The following is an 18585-nucleotide window of genomic DNA, read 5'->3' on the forward strand; positions in this document are numbered from 1 at the left end:
ATCGCCTCGGATTCACTTCTCCGCACGTCCTACCTTCCAGAAAGTGGTCGCTTTTCTGTTCAGAGAGTTGTTGCTATTCTTTTCTTCGATCTCCTGTTGAGTTTGTAGGTGTTCAGAATGGTTTGATCCCTATCCAGCTGAATTCCTGAGAGGAGACGAAATCCAGGTCTCCTACTCCTCCGCCATCTTGCTCCGCCCCTCAAATAAAAAATTTTTAAAAATGCTGAGACCCCTTGTATATTCCTGATCCAGTTTGCCTTTTCAAAGAGCTTACAGTACAGAATATCAGAATATGATTCTGGTGTACTTGAGTCAGATTTACAGAGTTAATTTTTATGAAATACATGAAAAGAATTACATCATAATTAAAGCAGATTGTGTTTAAATGTTTTACTTTAGCATATGACTGGTATTGCAACTAGTATGTCACCACCTCCAGAAGTTTATCCAGTCACAAGAATATTCTGTTCTCTTTCTTAAATAATGAAGTGGCTGAGTGTTCTAAATAGGATTCATCAATTGTATATTTTTCAGCATTTCAGAAGCATAGTATAGTACAGACACACTAAATGGTTTTTAAAGGAACTGTGTATTGCTTTCATTTGACAGTTACTAAGCATATACCAGATTCTGTGTTTAAGTACTGGAGAGACAGACCAGCTGTAGTCTTGGTTATGTTAGATGGGAGAAATAGAACAGAAAACAAATAGAAAATATTTTTTCCAAACTGGTATAAAATTTCTCAGAAATAACATCTTCCTTATTCTTTATGATGTTTGCCATTGATTTTATGTGAATAAAAAGTCATAGCCTATTTTATGTGAGTATAATTTAATTAGTAATAACATCTTCTTTCCACTATGAAAATAGAGATTGTTCAGATCTAATACAATGCTAAAGTATTTTTTAAAACCATGACTACATGTTCTTTATCTAATCTCCCTCGAGATAAAATGAGATGATATGGTCTGCTTTATTTATATAATGGACCCAGGAAAATGTTCACTGTAACACAAAATTTATTTCCAAGTTGAGTTGCACATATGATCATTAAAAGAGAACAATATCCTGAATTTCTTAGAAGGTCGAAGAACATATAGGTATAGATTTTACATATCCATGTATTATAATGAATTACCCCATTTATGCTGGGAGAAGAGGTTTTAGTTTAATTTTTGCAGGTGGGAGTGTTTTATGGGACTACCTTACTTACATACTTAGTGCTCAACCTAAAGGTATTCCAACAAGCTTTACTAGTGTTTCATGGTCAAAGGGATTTGGGACTCCTGTATGGTGAATACCATTAGCCTGGACATAGGTGATAGTTTTCTCAGGAACAAAATTTAAAATCTTTTAAAACCTGCTAGTTTTTACTGCTATAAATTTTATTCTAATGAAATGAGAGCTAGTAGGACCTAAGACTAGCTAACATCTTTTGGGGTATGCAGTGTGAAGCTAACTAGGATAGCATTTGTACCCTACCATTATCATTCAGGTTATATCATTTTGGGGCTCAGTAAAATGGACATGAACAAAGAGGTACATTTCAATGAAATCATGACTTTAATATGAATTTTTAAATGCCATCTGGATTGATAGTTTATTGACTTTTAGAGAGAATTGAAGACAAACTTAACATTCATGGCTTTCTGTTACTATTAAGGGACAAAGAAGATACATAGAAAAGAAAATATCATATTGCTAATTTGGGGGAAATTTTTTTTAAAATATGTTTTCTATAACACCACTTAATACTGAAAGAAAGCTCAATAAAATATTGGCTAATGAAGATATTGTGATTTTTTTTTTCCCCCTCTATAGGAAGGACAAGTTCCTCCCCCAGTCTTATGAAGAGGGACTTAGTGAGTGTCTGGGGTGACTTGAGAACTTCATGTTTATCAAAATGGTGATGAAGGGTGAAAGGAGAGGGAGAAGGGTGACAAGCATGAGAATGATAAGGTTGATAACATTGGAATCTACACAGTAGATTCTAGTCACGAGCACTGTCACTAACTAGCCTGTGAATTTCAAGAAAAAAGTTTGAAAGTGAATTTCAGAGATGAAAATTCTTCCCTCTAAATTCATAAATAACAATGAATATCATATTTGCCAATTTATTATTTCAACAGATCTTATTGCATCTTTACATTAATTAATTTATTTGGCCCTTCCTCAGAGATTTTATAACCTAGTTTGAAGAGATTAGATTCCTACACTAGTGGATGAAGTCCTCAAGAAAATGTATCTATCCCTCTTGTCCAGCATAGAGTCTGTTGTTCTGTGTCATAGAGGTTTGTTTGGAGTGTTTGTTTTTTAGGAGAGAGGGGGGAGGAGCACAGGGGGGAAGAAGAGAGAGAATCTTCTGGGTCCACCCCCAACGAGGGGCTCCATCTCACAGCCCTTAGATCATGACCTGAGCCAAAATCAAGAGTCTGATGCCTAACCAGCTGAGCCACGCAGGTGCCCCTGTTTTGGGGTGGTTTTTTTTTTTTTTTTTTAAGTCATTGACCACATAGTGATGGTAAAGGGGGACGAGGGAGGATTGGATAGAAAAATGTAAAGCTACAAGCCTAGCGGTTCTTGTGTCTGAGAATCAATCAAAACAAAAATGAAATTTTATCCATTTCACCTTTGAAATTACAGTGTGGGTCAATAGGAATCAATTATAGCATTCTATTGCCACACATTTTGTTATAAAAATGAAATATAGCGCTGCTTGTGCCTAATTCGGATGGTATTTCAGATAGCTGGCTCATAGTTAAGGAAAGCTGTGTGGGCTTTAACTTAGAGGAGAGTTTTCCTTCCTTCAACTCCTCCTCCTTGTGCCCCAAACCTTCCCTCAATCTCTGAGTTCCTCCAGTCTGGCGCTGGAGTCTAGCCCATAGCGCCATCTAGGAGTCAGGGGAGGTGATGGAGTGCACTCCCCAAAGCTTGCTTCAGCCCCTCCAGAACTCTCCTCTCCACCTCCAACCACATCTACTAGTGCTGAGTTAGCCAGTAGCCACCAGAGCTGCCTTTTCAGTTAATAGTTCTGTAAAATTATGTCAGAGAAACAAATGAGTGTGATAGAGAGTTTTCTTCCCATGGCAATCTAAGAAAGCAAGTGAAAACTCATGGCAGAAAACAATATTATACAATGGATAGTATCATACAAGCTTTGTCCCAGACTGACCTGGGTTCAAAGACACCCTCTGGGCTTGTAGGATTTTTCGTCTTATAATATGTAAAGTGCTTGGGACACAGTAGGCCCCTAGAAGTGAATCATATTATTATGTTTCAGAATCATGTGGGTAAAATTAGACAGAACCAGAAAAGGATCAAAATCTACAAAAACAAACTATTTTATGCAGCATAAGAAAAGAAAATGAGCATTAAGCAGATCTATTTGACATCAGGGCTCTACTTTTTAAAAAGAAGAATTGGAACGCCTGGGTGGCTCAGTCAGTTAAGCATCTGCCTTCAGCTCCAGTCATGATCCCTGGGATCCTGGGATTGAGTCCCGCATCCAGCTCCCTGCTCAGCGGGGAGCCTGCTTCTCCCTCTGCCCCTGCTGCTCCCCCTGCTTGTGCACGCACTCTCTCTGACAAATAAATAAAATCTTAAAAATAAAAAATAAATAAAAAGAATCATAGGCTTTGTTGTATATCTAAATCAGGAAGGTACTTAAATTCACATCAATAAGTTATTCTGGTTACAACATAATAGATAGAACTATATAATCATCAAGGTAAAACTGACTGAAGTTTAAACATGTAATTAAATTCATGTTTTGAATGAGTTAGAACAATTCTTGTTCTCCTCCTCCATCACTTACCCCCCACCAGGATACAAAAAGTCAGTAGGAAACACCATTCCTTTCTTGGAATAAGCACAAGAGCCTTCAAACAGATTATAAAAAAATGTCATTGCATCATTTTTATTTTCTTTGGAAATTGTGCTTTTCTTCCTGAATATACCATAATATTTTTTTCGTTTCCTTGCGTTTTTATACTCAGTCAAAATACTTTAAAAATACTCTGTGTGTGTATGTGAAAAACCATTTTACTTCTTAAATCTATCTTATGCTTTTTAGTAAGAATCAGTTTGAGAATATAGATATATCACCATAAGCATCTGTTACCTTGGCACAATTGTATGACAAAGTGTGTTGTGAAGATGAAAAGCTAATTTCTCTTCTAGCTGTTTCTTCTGGTGAATGGAAATTAGCAGTTTGATATGATTTCATTTATACTGAACTTACAGTATACGTGTTTTTATTCATACAACATTTTTGAGAAATCTGTCATGTTTCATATGTTCTTAGATTTTTTTTTTATCCAAAATCCTTTGCTAACTCTACCAGTGATAAGGGTATACAGTTTGCCATTATACAGACTTGGGTTCAAACATGGTTCTACCACTTAGTGGCCTTTGGGCAAGTTTCTCAAACTCTGAGATCCTCAGGTTACTTGTCTCCAAAGCTAGAATAATAATACTTACCCACAAGGCTATTGTGAGATTACATATAATAAGCTTTCAAACATACTAGGTCTTTTTCTCTATAAAATAAAAAGTATCCCTAAAACGTGTTAAGATTATGTCTTTTTTTTTCTTGACCATCTTCACCCACTTTGCCCAACCCTCCACCTCTCCCCACTGCAACCTCCAGTCTGTTCTCTGTATCTGTGAGTTTTAAGTGTTTTTTTTTTTTTTAATTTTAGTTTCTACATTTGTGTGAGATCATACACTATTTGTCTTTTTCTAACTTATTTGCCTTCAAGGTCCACACATCATGTTGTAGAAAATGTCAGGATTTCCTTCTTTTTTATGGCTGAATGATATTCCATTATATATATATATATCACATCACATATATACCACATTATATATATAGGACACCATTACATACACACACACACACACACACACACACACACACACACACACACACACTGCATTTTCTTGATGGTTCATTCCTCAGTGGACAATTAGGTTATTTCTATGTCTTGGCTATTGTAAATAATGCTTCAATGAACACAGGGTGCAGATGTCTTTTCAAGATAGTGATTTTGTTTTTTTCGGACAAATACCTAGAAATAGAATTCCTGGCTTGTATGGTAGTTCTATTTTTAATTTTTTTGAGGAAGCTCCATATTGTTTTCCAGAGTGACTGCACCAATTTACTTTTCCACCAAGAGTGCACAGCAAACACAACAATGCTCCTTTTTTCCACATCCTTGCCAACACTTACTATTTTTATCTTTTTGACAGTAGGCACTCTAAGACATGTGAGGTGATATCTCATTGTGGTTTTGATTTGCGTTTCCCTGATGATGAGTGATGTTGAGCACCTTTTTATATACCTGTTGGACATTTGTATGTTTTCCTTGGAAAATTATCTAACCAGATCCTTTGCCCATTTTTAAATCAGATTGTTTGCTGTTGGGTTTTTTTTTTCTGTTGAGTTGTATGAGCTCTTTATATATTTTGGATATTAACTTCTTATCAGATATATGATTTGCATATATTTTCTCCCATTCCATAGGTTGCCTTTTCATTCTGTTGGTGGTTTCCTTAAATGTTCCTATGAATTGCAAGTAGTTCTAGTTTGTATCTGCTACGATTGTTTTCCAGATGCAGGAATAGCTTCCAAATAATGATACTTCTTTAAATGGAATGATGTTAATTTATCTAGCTCACTGCTACTGTATTGTATAGCTTGGGAAAATGTGCTGTTTTTGCAGTCTCTTCGTTCAAGTGGTTTATGAATTAAAGCAGAGGCCTATCATGTTCTAAGATCCCTTAGTTCATGATTGCAAAATAAAGTATCCATTTATTAGGCAAGGATTGTCTACAATGTCTGCGAGGGTAAACAGACCCACTCATAAGAATAAGTGTTGCCTTCAAATTTGTACTGAAGTATGCTGAAAAACATGTATACTATAGCTGTGATAATGAGCAGTACAGTAGAGAGAGGTGATTTATGATACCAGTTTCTGACAGCTATAGTGCTGAGATTCCCAGGGTATCTGATCATGGCATTAGCATGCTGACAGCTCAGCATTTAGAACATTATGGTAATTTATCCTGCCTATGCTGTCACCTGCACTGTCAGAGTTTCTTTTTAATGATGGTATAACTATTTTGTTTGTTTGTACTGCATTCTTTTCATTTGGCTAATGCTTTCTCATTAGATTGAACCTAGTAAATGAGAGTAATTAAGTGCTTCCTATAGCTCAGATGCAATGATTAAGTTGCAGAGCTGCTACTGATTATGTTTTGTCATTTATCTCTATTAATCTGAGAATAATCCAGATGATAAACACATGTAATTTTTTGCTAATGTTCAATAGATGAAATTTATAGTTCCTCAATGGAGCCAAGCAGTAAATGTATATTCATATATATATAGTAAGTTGTTATATGTGAACTTGCTTTAAATAAGCATACAAGTGACAGCTAGTGTTAATAAAAAGGGAAAGATACTTTTAATTGTCATACTGAATTTATTCCTTCTTGAAACGTCCTTTATTCTAAAAAAAGAAAAAAGGCTTAAATCCCTGTTATGGAGCAAGTTTCTCTCACTTCACCTTTCTTTGAGTCATATGCAGGGACAAGATTAAAATTTGTTTTAATATCCATATTTGAAGTTCTTTTGATCACTCTATTCTGATAGTTTTTCTGATTTTCTAAACTAGTAATTTATAATGATTCTAGAAGAAAATGTTTCAACTAAATTGTTCATTAAATAACTCATGGGATTAATTTTAGAGCTTTTGCCTTTTAATAACCTGAGTTAAAACATGGACATAATAATGTGGATATATATATATATAGAAAGATAATGTACAGTTACATATATATTTTCTTTCTATCTGACAGTATTTGCTAATAAAGAGATACACAGTTCTCATAACTCTGATTATTGTGAATATTATAGTTAATTATTCCTGCCAGCTTTCTTAAGTTAGCCAAACCAATTGATGCATTTTATTTGCAATTAGAGATAATATATGCCAGTTTCGTGCATTTTAATGTAATTGTTTTGTAAAGATTTATTCCTAACTCTTTACAGTTTATTTAGAAAATAATAGTTCCAATGAACTTTCAAACGGATGAAGGAAAATAGAGGATTGTTTTTAGGAAATTACATTTTGTGATACTATTTTAATAAATGCTTCAAACAATCGTATTATTGCTCAGTCTGTGAATATCTGTGTACGTAGGCTACTCCAAATCTTCAGTTCATATACAGATGGCAGGAAAATTAACAGAAACTTAGTTACTGCATTACTAGTTTGCGCTTAAGTGTATGACCAGGAGCCTGGTTAGTGTGATTCCTCAAACACTGGACTAAGCACATTAACAGTTCTTTTGTTGAAAAAGAGCATTGTTGTACTCGAGCTTGCTTCCGTGCATTGCAGTGCTTTGAGAACTGCTCTTATGTTTCATTTAAGAAAAAGGTCTTTTAAGCATCCTCACATGTAATGCCTTTATTTGCACATTTATCACTTGCAGAATTTTGTTCTGTGAGCAGATGGTATCACCTAAAATTAAATGCTGGAAACAATGATGTTAGGCCTACTTCAGTTGGTTAATTTTAATGAAATATTTTTTGAAAGTGAAAACATTGCATAAATCTTAAATGGAGTTTGATATTTTTAATGATCATTCATTTTTCTTTGGATTCCTTTCTAAAAGAATAAGTGATTTTTAAAGGGTGGGTTTAGGCTACACAGAGAATTCTTCCTCTTGTTTAGGTGTACAAATGTCTTCCATGCAGGCTAATTGGAAATTGAGGCTATCATAAATATTGGAGGTTTATTAAGTTCTCTGGTGTTCTTTTCAAATTGTTTTTGCTACAGTTTTAGAAGATTTAATATTTGGCCTAATTTATCACCTTTCTTAGGGATCAGCTTTTCAGTCCTGTACTTTAGGCTAGAGTGAAGAAATAGATTGTTGAGATGATTAGATTATATATGAAGTGATGGTTTAACGGTAGTATAACAGAAGAATCTGTATTTTTGAAATTGTGGAAAATGTCTCTGATAGGCAATTGTCAGTTAAGGAATGGACCAAAAGCATTTGAAAGCCCTAAGTTCTAACTCAGACCTTCTTCCCTAGTAGTTATTTCATGAGATAAGCTTTCTCTTTCTTCTGCACACTAAGATAATAGAATGAGTGATGGTGAGTATTAGGCCAATTTAATGCTCTTTTAATGTTAAATTCTAAAATAGGAAGCCCAAAATAGTCATGGCAGTTTTCCGATCATTTTGTACTGTTTAAAAAAAAACAAAGAAAGAACTGGATAATATTTTAGGATGGAATGTTTACTAATCTAGAAGATATTTCTTTTCCAGTAAAAGATGGGAACGATGGTTTTGGAGCAAGAATCTTTTCAATCTCAAGTATTTGCTATTTCTGTATTCCTGCATAGTTGATTCCAAATGTCCTTTCTTTCTTGAGATTCTGATTTCAAAACCAATTTTTAATTATCCCCACCTCCACCCCTTGTCCTAACAACAAAGAAACAAGTCTATTTGAGTTGTTAATGTTGAAATACAAGTTGTAACTGTTCCTTTGTCCTTGGTTAAAAAATAATTATAAAAATAGGGTAAAGAGAAAATTCTTTTTTCCCTTGTTGGTCAGTTCTATAGAAGTAATTTAAAATACCGTATATTGAATTCTTTGATCATTTCTCCTGGGTGGATTGGGAAAGAAGTCAAAGCTGAGGCAATTGCTTCTGGGCTCTCTTTCTGTGTGCCTGGTAAATGAAACACAAGGAACCTCACCAAACTACATGACTAATGGCAACCTCCAGTGCCGCCTGCAATCAAAGATTAATTTGCTTTATCAAGTTTAAAGAATACCGGGTGATAAATCATGTCAAAAAGAAATAATCAGTCAAAGGCTGATGTTCTTTTCTACATGTGAGGACAGGTGCTATGAGGCATGCAATTGCTATATACAGTTAATTTTGTTTTTATGCACTTTTGTTCATCTTAATTTCCATTTAGTTGATCCTTGGATCAAATAATTTCTCTCATTAAGATCAACTAACATTTCAACTGAAAGACTGTAGGATTATAGATCCAAAGTAACATTCTTTCCCTTTAATTTATAGAAGTATTTTTCTCATATGAGCATTATTAATAAATGTTTACTTTTTCCAAACATGAGTTAGCTAATGCCAAATGGGAAATGAAATTATTTTCTCCCCTGTCAAGATGCCCAAGAATATTAACTGGGTGTTCATTTTTGTAATAGCTGTCTGTGTATAATAGACTTACATATTTATATAAAACTTTCATTTTACTCAAATCTCCCCACCTGTTTTTTTTTTCTTTTTTCTTTTTTAAAGAGAGAGAGCGAGAGCTGGAGTCTCTCTCTAATTCTGTCCCCTGGGTCCATAATGCAGGATCCATTTGAGGTAAGATTGTATTATAAAGAGGTGGTCTTCCCAGCACTTTCAGAAGACGCATCTTGAACAGTATCCAAAACCAATCTTGTATTTTTTCAGAGACTGTTAGAACTCTTTTAAAGTGAGGCTCAGAATGTCTTTGTAGCAGAGTTTTTAATCTATAGTCATAGTCATGTGCAAATGGAGTTTCTTTAAATGTTTTCTTATGTATAGTTATGTATTACTTCCTTCCTAGGTCTTTTCTAGGTCACTCCCCTTCCGTGGTTAATTAGAAATTTGGAAATTATTAATTTTCCATTTGATGTATAAACTTAAATAAAAAGTCATCATAGACTTGAAATGTGGAGCTGCGAAGTTGTCTAGCTGGAGCAGTTGCGGTAAATCTTCTCCCTAGGGTAACTCTTTGTTTTCTTTTGCTTCACCATTTCTCCTGGTCTTTCTGTCCAGATAGATTTTGACCCTTGTTCGCTCCAGTAAATTGTTAGCAGTGCAGGAGGGCTTATGGCTGGCTTTTGTTTTCCTTTTTTAATGTTTCTAATTCCTATGAATTATTTAAAAATATCTGTAAAGTTCCATTATTGACATCACTAGCATCCTAAAGAGAAAATACCTTGTCAGCTTACCTGGGTTTTCAAAGACTTCCTTTTAAACTGAGTAGGAATTTAACTTGCCTGTACTTCTATTTTTTACAAAGTATCTATCATGATCTATTTCATATCTAAAATGGGATGATAGGACAAACTGATAAGAATCCTTCCAATCTGAAAGAATTTTGTAACATAAGCCATACCTATTTTGACATTAACTGAGTCAACCAGTGATCCAGTGATCCAGTGGTCATTAATAATTTGTGTAATAGCAGTCTATCCTAGTGAATTGCTGTACTTTAAACTGCATAGTGGAATAAAAATAGGTTTAGATATGAAGACTGAACACTTCTATCCAAAGACTAACTCCAACATTTGTATAAAACCTGATAATTGCATTTGCTTTAGAGGTGCTGTTAAGAGTATGATCCCATCATATTTCTTAGTGGTCCCTATAGGAAGCCACAGGAGAGAAATTCCTTTTAAAATTTAGTACTAGGAAGGGCGCCTGGATGACCCAGTCAGTTGAGTGTCTGCCTTAGGCTCAGGTCATGATCCCTGGGTCCTGGGATCGAGCCCCCGCGGCGGGCTCCCTGCTCAGTGGGGCGCCTGCTTCTCCCTCTCCCTCCCCCTGCTGTGCTTTCTTGCTCTCTCTCTGTCAAATAAATGAAAATCTAAAAAAAAAAATTTTTAATACCAGGATATGCTGCCCTTTGCTTAAGAAATGCGTATATATTCCTCTTATAGATAGCAAAGACTGTAAAATAATCTTTTCTTTTTCATTTTGGACATCTGAAAATGTGGCACCAACTTATGGCCTAACTCTTCCATTGCATGAAACCTTAGAATCTGCTTTTACAAATTTTGATAGCTCTCCCCCTCCCCTTTTTATCTATACCCTGTATTCAACTTAATATTATACCTGATCCTCATGATCCATTTTAATCCTTCTTTTACTTTTTACATGTCTAGGAAATCTAGACATGTAAAAGATTTCCTATATGTCGCTCCAAAACTCAATATAAGGAGTCACTGTGTAAATAGGTAAAATTGCCCTGACTCTCACTAAATATCCAAAGAAGTCCTTTCTTTCCTTTTAGAGTTTAGGTATTCTCATTTGTAAAATAAAGTAGTGAACTGGATTGCCTTGGAGACCTTTTTGATTCAAATTCTATTTTTTTTATTTTATTATGTTAATCACCATACATTACATCATCAGTTTTTGATGTACTGTTCCGTGATTCATTGTTTGCGTGTAACACCCAGTGCTCTATTCAGTACGTGCCCTCTTTAATACCCATCACCAGGCTAACCCATTCCCCCACCCCCTTCCCCTCTAGAACCCTCAGTTTGTTTCTCAGAGTCCATAGTCTCTCATGGTTCGTCTCCCCCTCCGATTTCCCCCCCTTCATTTCTCCCTTCAAATTCTAGGAGTGAAAACAACAGACCTCCAGTTTCTGTTTGGAGCTATAGAAAGCTTGAAGGAGCTATACTCCCATCCTTAAAACAACAAAAAAGCTGGACAAGCTGCAAGTTTATGACTCCTTGAGCCTGTCAGAAAGCTAAGGTTGTAAAGTAACCATATAATCTAAAATCCAGGAAGAGAGAGGTGCCTGCTAGAAGAGGAGCACAAGCACTTTTTTACCTGTCGCAAACACAGCCAACACCATTCAGGTGATGGGGCTGGAATGGTTGAACTGATGGAGACTAAGTATGGGCTGCCAAGAGAAAGTGGAGCCCCTGCTGGCCTTAGATACATGAGGACTTTGTACCTCCTTGCAGAATGTTCTCCACATACCCCACTACACTGTCCCTTCTGCCCCAAAAGGGTACTGGCAAGAGTCCTGAGAAAGCATCCTTCAAGGTTCAGGCTAGCATGAAGGGAACAACAGTGGGAGAGACACAAAACTTCCCCTGAACCCTTCTGCCATGTCTCTTCTGGAAAAAAAAAGAAAAAAAGTACTAATTTACATATTTAAAAGAGCAACCATTGAAAACCTATTGCAGCCCCAGTTGTGGAGCAGGGACAGGAATTTATAGTGTGCCCAGAACAGCAGCTACTGGCGTGGCTGGAGTCCTGAGAAGGCCATACACTCAAGACCCAAAGACACAGTGCCTGCTTAATTCTGAGACCTAATCAAAATGACAGAGAACACGCTCCCTCATTTCCATCATCAGACTAACCAATGTCAAGTAACAAGTAATAATGTAATAGTGGAATACTGCTGGAGAGTTGCAAGAGCATTAGGACAGATCGTGTCTGAGGCACAGCACAAAGGGAAGACCTCATGCTAAAGGTAGAACAGACATTGAGACAATTCCTCTTGAGAATCAGCCCCCACTCTAAATAATAGATATCGCTAGAATAATTTGAAGCCTATGATATACTGTGGGCAACCATACAACAAAAAATCTCAGACTCAACCCAATTCCTAACCATTATATTAAACCCCCACATGAAAGGCCTAGCAGAAAGTCATACCCATTTACAAGAGCAAAATCCAGAAAAAGTCTGACTTTCAACAAAGTTTACAAGGAGAAAAAAAAAAGCAATCTGCCAAGAGATGAACAAAACCAAACTCAGCTATGATGCAGATGTTAGAAGTGTATGACAGGAAATTGACAGGAAATTTAAGATAACTATGATTAATACACTAAAGATTCTAATGGTAAAAGTGGACAACATGCAAAATCAGATGGGTATTTTCAGCAGAATTGAAAATAATAAGAAAAAATTAAATAGAAATGCTAAAAATGGAAAACTCTTTAACAGACATGAAGAATGTTTTTGAAGGCCTTCATACACTTGACACATAAGACGAAAGAATCCCTGACCTCCAAGGTAAGTCAAGAAAGAGTAACCAAACTGAAACACAAATAGAAAAAGAATGAAAAAATTAAAAGAACAGGCCATCCAAAAGCTACAGGACAGTATAACATATGCATAAGGCTAGGAAAACTTCAATAACATTATCAACCAACTTGACCTACCTGACATTTATAGAACACTTCATCTAACAACAGTAAAATACACATTCTTTTCTCATGCACATGATATATTCACCAAGATAGACCATATTTTGGGCCATAAAACAAATGTTAGCAAATTTAAAAGAATAGAAATCCAATGAAGTAAGTTTCAGATCATAAAAAAATTAAACTTGAAATCAGTAGCAGAAAGCTATCTGGAAAATAACCAAATGCTTGGTCATGAAACAACCACTTCTAAGTAGTCCATGGGCCAAAGAAAAAGTCTCAATATGTAAAAAAATATTTTGAGCTAAATGAAAATATAATCTAAAATATCATGATTTGTGGGATACTGCTAAAAAATGCTTAGAGTGAAATTTATAGCATTAAATAATCAGATTAGAAAAAGAAGAAAGGGCTCAAATCAGTATCTAGAATAGGGGTTGACACTTTTCCAGATAGTAAATATTTTAGGCTTTGCAGGCCATATATGGTCTCTGACATATGTTGCTCCTTTCTGTTTTTGTTTTGTTTCTACAACTTTTTAAAAATGTGAAAACCATTCTTAGTTTAAGGGTCATAGAAAAAGATCATGGGCCACATTTGGTCTATGGACCATGGATTGCCTACCCCTGACTTAAAAAATAAAGAGCAAATTAAGTTCAAAGCAAGACGAAGGGAGGAAATAAAAAGATAAGAGCACAAATCAATGACATTGAAAACAGAAAAACAATAGAGAAAATCATTGAAATCAAAAGCTAGTTGAAAAGATAAATAAAATTAATAAATATCTAGCTTAACAGACCAAGAAAAAAAGAAACACAAATTGACATCAAGAATGAAAGTATGGATATCAGTACAAATCCCACAGACATTTTAGGAATAATAAAGTAATACAATTTGACAACTTGGATTAAGTGGACCATTTCTGTGAAAGACCTAAACTACCAAAATTTATTCAAGGAGAAATAGATAACCAGAACAGCCCTCTATCTATTAAAGAAACTGAATTCATAGTTTAAAACCCTCCAATAAAGAAAACTCTATTTCCAGATTGTTTCACTGGAGAATTTACCAAACATGTAAAGAAGAAATAATCCTAATTCTACATAGTCTTTTCCAGAAAATAAGAGAAGGAAACATATCCCAACTCATTTTATGAGGTCATCATTATCCTCGATTCCAAAATTGGACAAAGACATTACCAAAAAAAAATTAAAGATCAATATACTTTATGATCATAGACTCAGAAATTCTCAACAAAATATGTATAAATCAAATCCAACAGTATCTAAAAAGGATAATACAGCACAATGACATGGAATCATCCCCGCCTGGCTGGTTCAGCATTTAAAAATCAGTCACTGTAACTTCACCTTATTATCAAGCTAAAGAAGAAAAACCATATGATCGTTTCAAGAGATACAGAGAAAGTTTTTAGCAGTGATGCTTAGTAAAAATTCAATAAACCAGGAATAGAAGGGACCTCCCTTAATCTGATCAGTGCTGCTAAAACATAACATCATACTTAATATTGAAGGAGTGGATGCTTTCCCTCTAAGATCAGTAATAATGCAACGATGTGCTTTCTCACCACTCTTATTCAGCATCATGCCAGAAGTCCTATCTGGTTCACTGAGACAGAGAAATTCTTCAACGTACAAATTAGAAAGGAAGAAGTAAAACTTTCTCTATTCCCAGATGACATGATTATATAGAAAATGCCAGAAAATGCACAAAAAAGATCCTGGGACTGATAAATGAATTTAGCAAGGTTTTAGGATACAAGGTCTATAAACAAAGTCATGGCATTTCTATGTCCTACCAATGAAAAATTTAAATTTGTTTTTTTTTAAGCACTATGTAAAATAATACCCCCTCCAGACACTTTCGTGCAAAGTTAACAAAATATATATAGGATCTGTATGCTAAAACTATAAAACACTGATGAAAGAAATCAAAGGCCTACATAAAAGGATATAGATATACAGAGTTCCTAATCAGAAGATTCAGTATTGTTAAGATGTTAATTCTCTTCCAAATTAATCTATACATTCAATGTATTCCCAGTTAGAATTCTAGCAGGATTTTTTGTAGATATCAACAAACTGATTGTAAAATTCATCTGGGAATGGACGCCTGGGTGGCTCGGTTAAGTGTTCAACTCTTGATTTCGGTTCAGGTCATGATCTCAGGGTTGTGAGATCAAGTCCTGAATTGGGCCCTGTGCTAGGTGGGGAGCCTGCTTAAGATTCTCTCTCTCCCTCTGCCCCTGTCCCCATCTCTTAAAAAAAAAAAAAATTCATCTGGGAAGCCAGGAAGCCACAGGAACAAAAATAGCCAAAACAGAAGGCATACAGGTGGTCAACAGACACATGAGAAGACACTCAACATCGCTAATCATGAGGGAAATGCAAATCAAAATCACAAGGAGGTATCACTTTACACCAGTCAGAATGGCTAGAAACAAAAAGACAAGAAATAACAAGTGTTGGCAAGGATGTGAAAAAAAAAAGGAACCATTGTGCACTGTTGGTGGATATGTAAACTGGTGCAGCCACATTGGAAAACAGTATGGAAGTGCCTCCAAAAAATTAAAAATAGAGATACCATATGATCCAGTAATTCCACTACTGGGTATTTACCCAAAGAAAATGAAAACACAAATTCAAAAGGATATATACACCCCTATGTTTATTGCAGCATTATTTGCAATACCCAAGATATAGAAGCAACCTAAGTGTCCATCAGTAGATAAACAAATAAAGAAGACATGGTGATTATGTATATAATGGACTGTTACTCAGCCATAAAAAAGAATGAGATCTTGCCATTTGCAACAACAAGGATGAACCTAGAGGAATTATGCAAAGTGAAATAAGTCAGACAGAGAAAGACAAATCCCATATGATTTCACTTATATGTGAAATCTAAAAAACCAAATGAATGAAAAAAGCAGAAACGGACCCATAAATACAGAGAACAAACTGGTAGTTGCCAGAGGGAGGAGGAATGGGAGGTACAGATTTCCAATTAAAGAATGAATAAGTCATGGGGATGAAAGGTACAGCACAGGGAATATAGTCAATGGTATTGTAATAGTGTTATATGGTGACAGATGGTAGCTCTACTGTGATGAGCATAGCATAACATACAGAGTTGCCAAATCACTATATTGTACATCTGAAACTAATGTAACATTGTGTGTCGACTATACTGCAATAAAAAATAAAATATAAAATATTGGTTTCTCATGAAGAAGGAATAATCAAAACAGTTGTGGAAAAAAAAAACACAAGTGGAAGATGCACACATACAATTTCAAGCCTTACCATAGAGTTATAGTAATCAGGAGATTACTGGCAAAAATTTGGACATATAGATTAATGGAACACTAGTTACCCTACTTATATTTCCTTACTTTGGCATTGAAAGAGCTGAGAATCGGTGAAACCCTGATAGCAATGAACATACTTAGGTCTCAAATCTTGATTTCTGAATACCATTTTCCAATTTAAAAAATCAGTTCTTCTTGGAGAAAAGGTTGATTTTTAAGACTGAGTCTGGGAAGATGCCAGATGAGCCTAAAGCATCTTGTAGTGCCAACAGGTAAAGAGATGCTTTAAAAAATGAAGGAATAAAAAGGATGTGGGCATGCCAACAGGAGCCACCCTGAAAGAATTCCTACTGGCCAAAGCTGGAGTAATTTTGAGCAACAAAATGAATGATGACAATCTTGGGTTATAACTCTCAGAACAAGATAAATATCCATGAGTTAATGCTGATATGCATATACAGTTGAACAAATGGGAGAGAAGAGGAAGTTCTTCCTTTTGGGTGATTTCCAGTGAATAAATTAGAAGGAATGAAGGAAATATAAAATCACAATTAGCATACCCCAATAATAATTGTTGCAGACAAGATCTACCAATGGATGCTAAAATGAGTTGGCATAAGTTTAAGTATAAACGGATTATTTTCCTAGTCTTTCACAAGGAAATTAGTATCTTCCACGAAATAATTATTAATTACAAGAGGAAAAGTAGTCACTGTACAGTGGAAAAACCTGGCAAGAGTTCAAGGTTGACATTACAAGTAATAAGATCTGTTGGCACCCACTCCCTTCTGGTGTTCTTGCAAAAAATGTGTAACCTCAATCTATTCATGAAAAAACATCAGACAAAGCCAAATAGAAATTCTACAAAATAATTGCCGAGTATTCTTCAAAATTACTTCGAGGTCCTGAAAGTCGAGGAAAGACTGAGGAACTTTCACATGACAACTAAATGCAACATGGAATCCTAGAGAGGATTCTGGGACAGAAAAAGGACATTAGTGGAAACTCAGGTGAAATCTGAATACAGTCTGTAGTTTAGTTGATAGTATTATACCAAAATTTTATTTTTTACAAATATGCCATGGTTATGTAAGATGTTAATATTAGGGGAAACTGGGTAAAGGGCATACAGAAATTATCTGTACTTTATCTGCAACTTTGCTGTGATTCTAAAATTATTTTGAAATAGAAAGTTTCTAAAATAGGCAGCAACCAACTCCCCCTTTTTTGAGGGGCAGTAGTCCATTGACATAGACATAGTCACCTCCTTTTGAAGATTAAGATGTGAAAAGCATGAAAAGTTAAATTCTTATTAAAAGAATTTTGTGTAGTTAGCAACTCCAGAAAGTCTTCTCTAGACGTGCCTTCCCCTCTGCCCCACACTGTTGTCTTGAACATCCTTTCTCTCTGACCCTTGTCATGGTTCTCATCCCTTTATATGAGACTCATCGATGTGCTTATCTTGAATGGGAATTCTCAGTGCCCTGGTCCATGATAGAAACCCAATAGTACTCCTTGAAATAAATCTGATCTTCTATCTCTGCTATTCCCCTTAATGAATGGAACCATTCTGGCATAAGCCAGAGACTTAGGAATCATTTCCATTTCATTTCTCCGTCACTCACTCTCACCAAATTCTGTTATTTTTTTACCTCTGAAGTCTCTCACCAGTCTGTCTGTTCTGTTGTTTCCTCAACAGTCCCAGTTCAGGTTACCAACTTTTTACTTGGGATATTACATTACCCTCCCAACTCAAATCCTCACTGTTCTTGCCCTCCCACTCGATGTTTTCAGCCTATTTTATACAGCATAGCCGAAGTACTTTTTTCAAAAATATAAATCTTACTATCTTTTCATCTGTTTAAATGCTTCCCATTGTTTTTAGGATGTTACTATACAGCCCTTACTCATCGAACCCCCACTTACTCTCTAACTGCACGTAGTCCCCACTTTCCTAGCCAGCCCAATGGCCTATAAGGCCCTGAGAATCACCATACTCTCGTATAACTCTAGGCCTTCATACATACCAATTCTGTTGTCTGGAATCCTCTTTTCCATTTCTCCCAACCCTCCCTTTTCACCCAGGTAATGCCGACTCGCCCCTCAGCTCTCACTTCATCAGAGAAGACCTGCTTGATCTCGCAGACCAGGTTATGTTACCTTTTTGTATACTGTCAGAACATCTTATATTTCCATTACAGCATCTCTCACAGTTTGTAGTAATGTTTATTTGTATGATTATTTGATTAACATGTCTCTTTCACTAGAACTGTAACCTCCATGAAGATAGG

The 18585-nt window shown here is 35.5% G+C and overlaps 1 protein-coding gene across 8 annotated transcripts in view; it reads left to right on the forward strand.

Moving 5' to 3' along the window:
* The window catches only part of RANBP17 (RAN binding protein 17), a 310785-nt gene that overhangs the window by 175781 nt on the left and 116419 nt on the right, over window positions 1-18585 (forward strand). For 6 of the 8 annotated variants that reach the window (XR_014146975.1, XM_081826302.1, XM_081826303.1 and 3 more), the window contains one exon: window positions 9341-9409. The exons of the other annotated variants lie outside the window; for them this stretch is intronic. Coding sequence is in view for 5 of the 6 variants with exons in the window: in XM_081826302.1 (XP_081682428.1) it covers window positions 9341-9409 (69 nt within the window). In the remaining variant the exon portion in view is untranslated. The remainder of the gene's footprint in view (window positions 1-9340; window positions 9410-18585) is intronic. 8 annotated transcript variants of the gene reach the window in all.

The sequence above is a fragment of the Leptonychotes weddellii genome, chromosome 7, assembly GCF_054177405.1.
Source record: "Leptonychotes weddellii isolate Sample4059 chromosome 7, ASM5417740v2, whole genome shotgun sequence".
Lineage (NCBI taxonomy): Eukaryota > Metazoa > Chordata > Mammalia > Carnivora > Phocidae > Leptonychotes > Leptonychotes weddellii.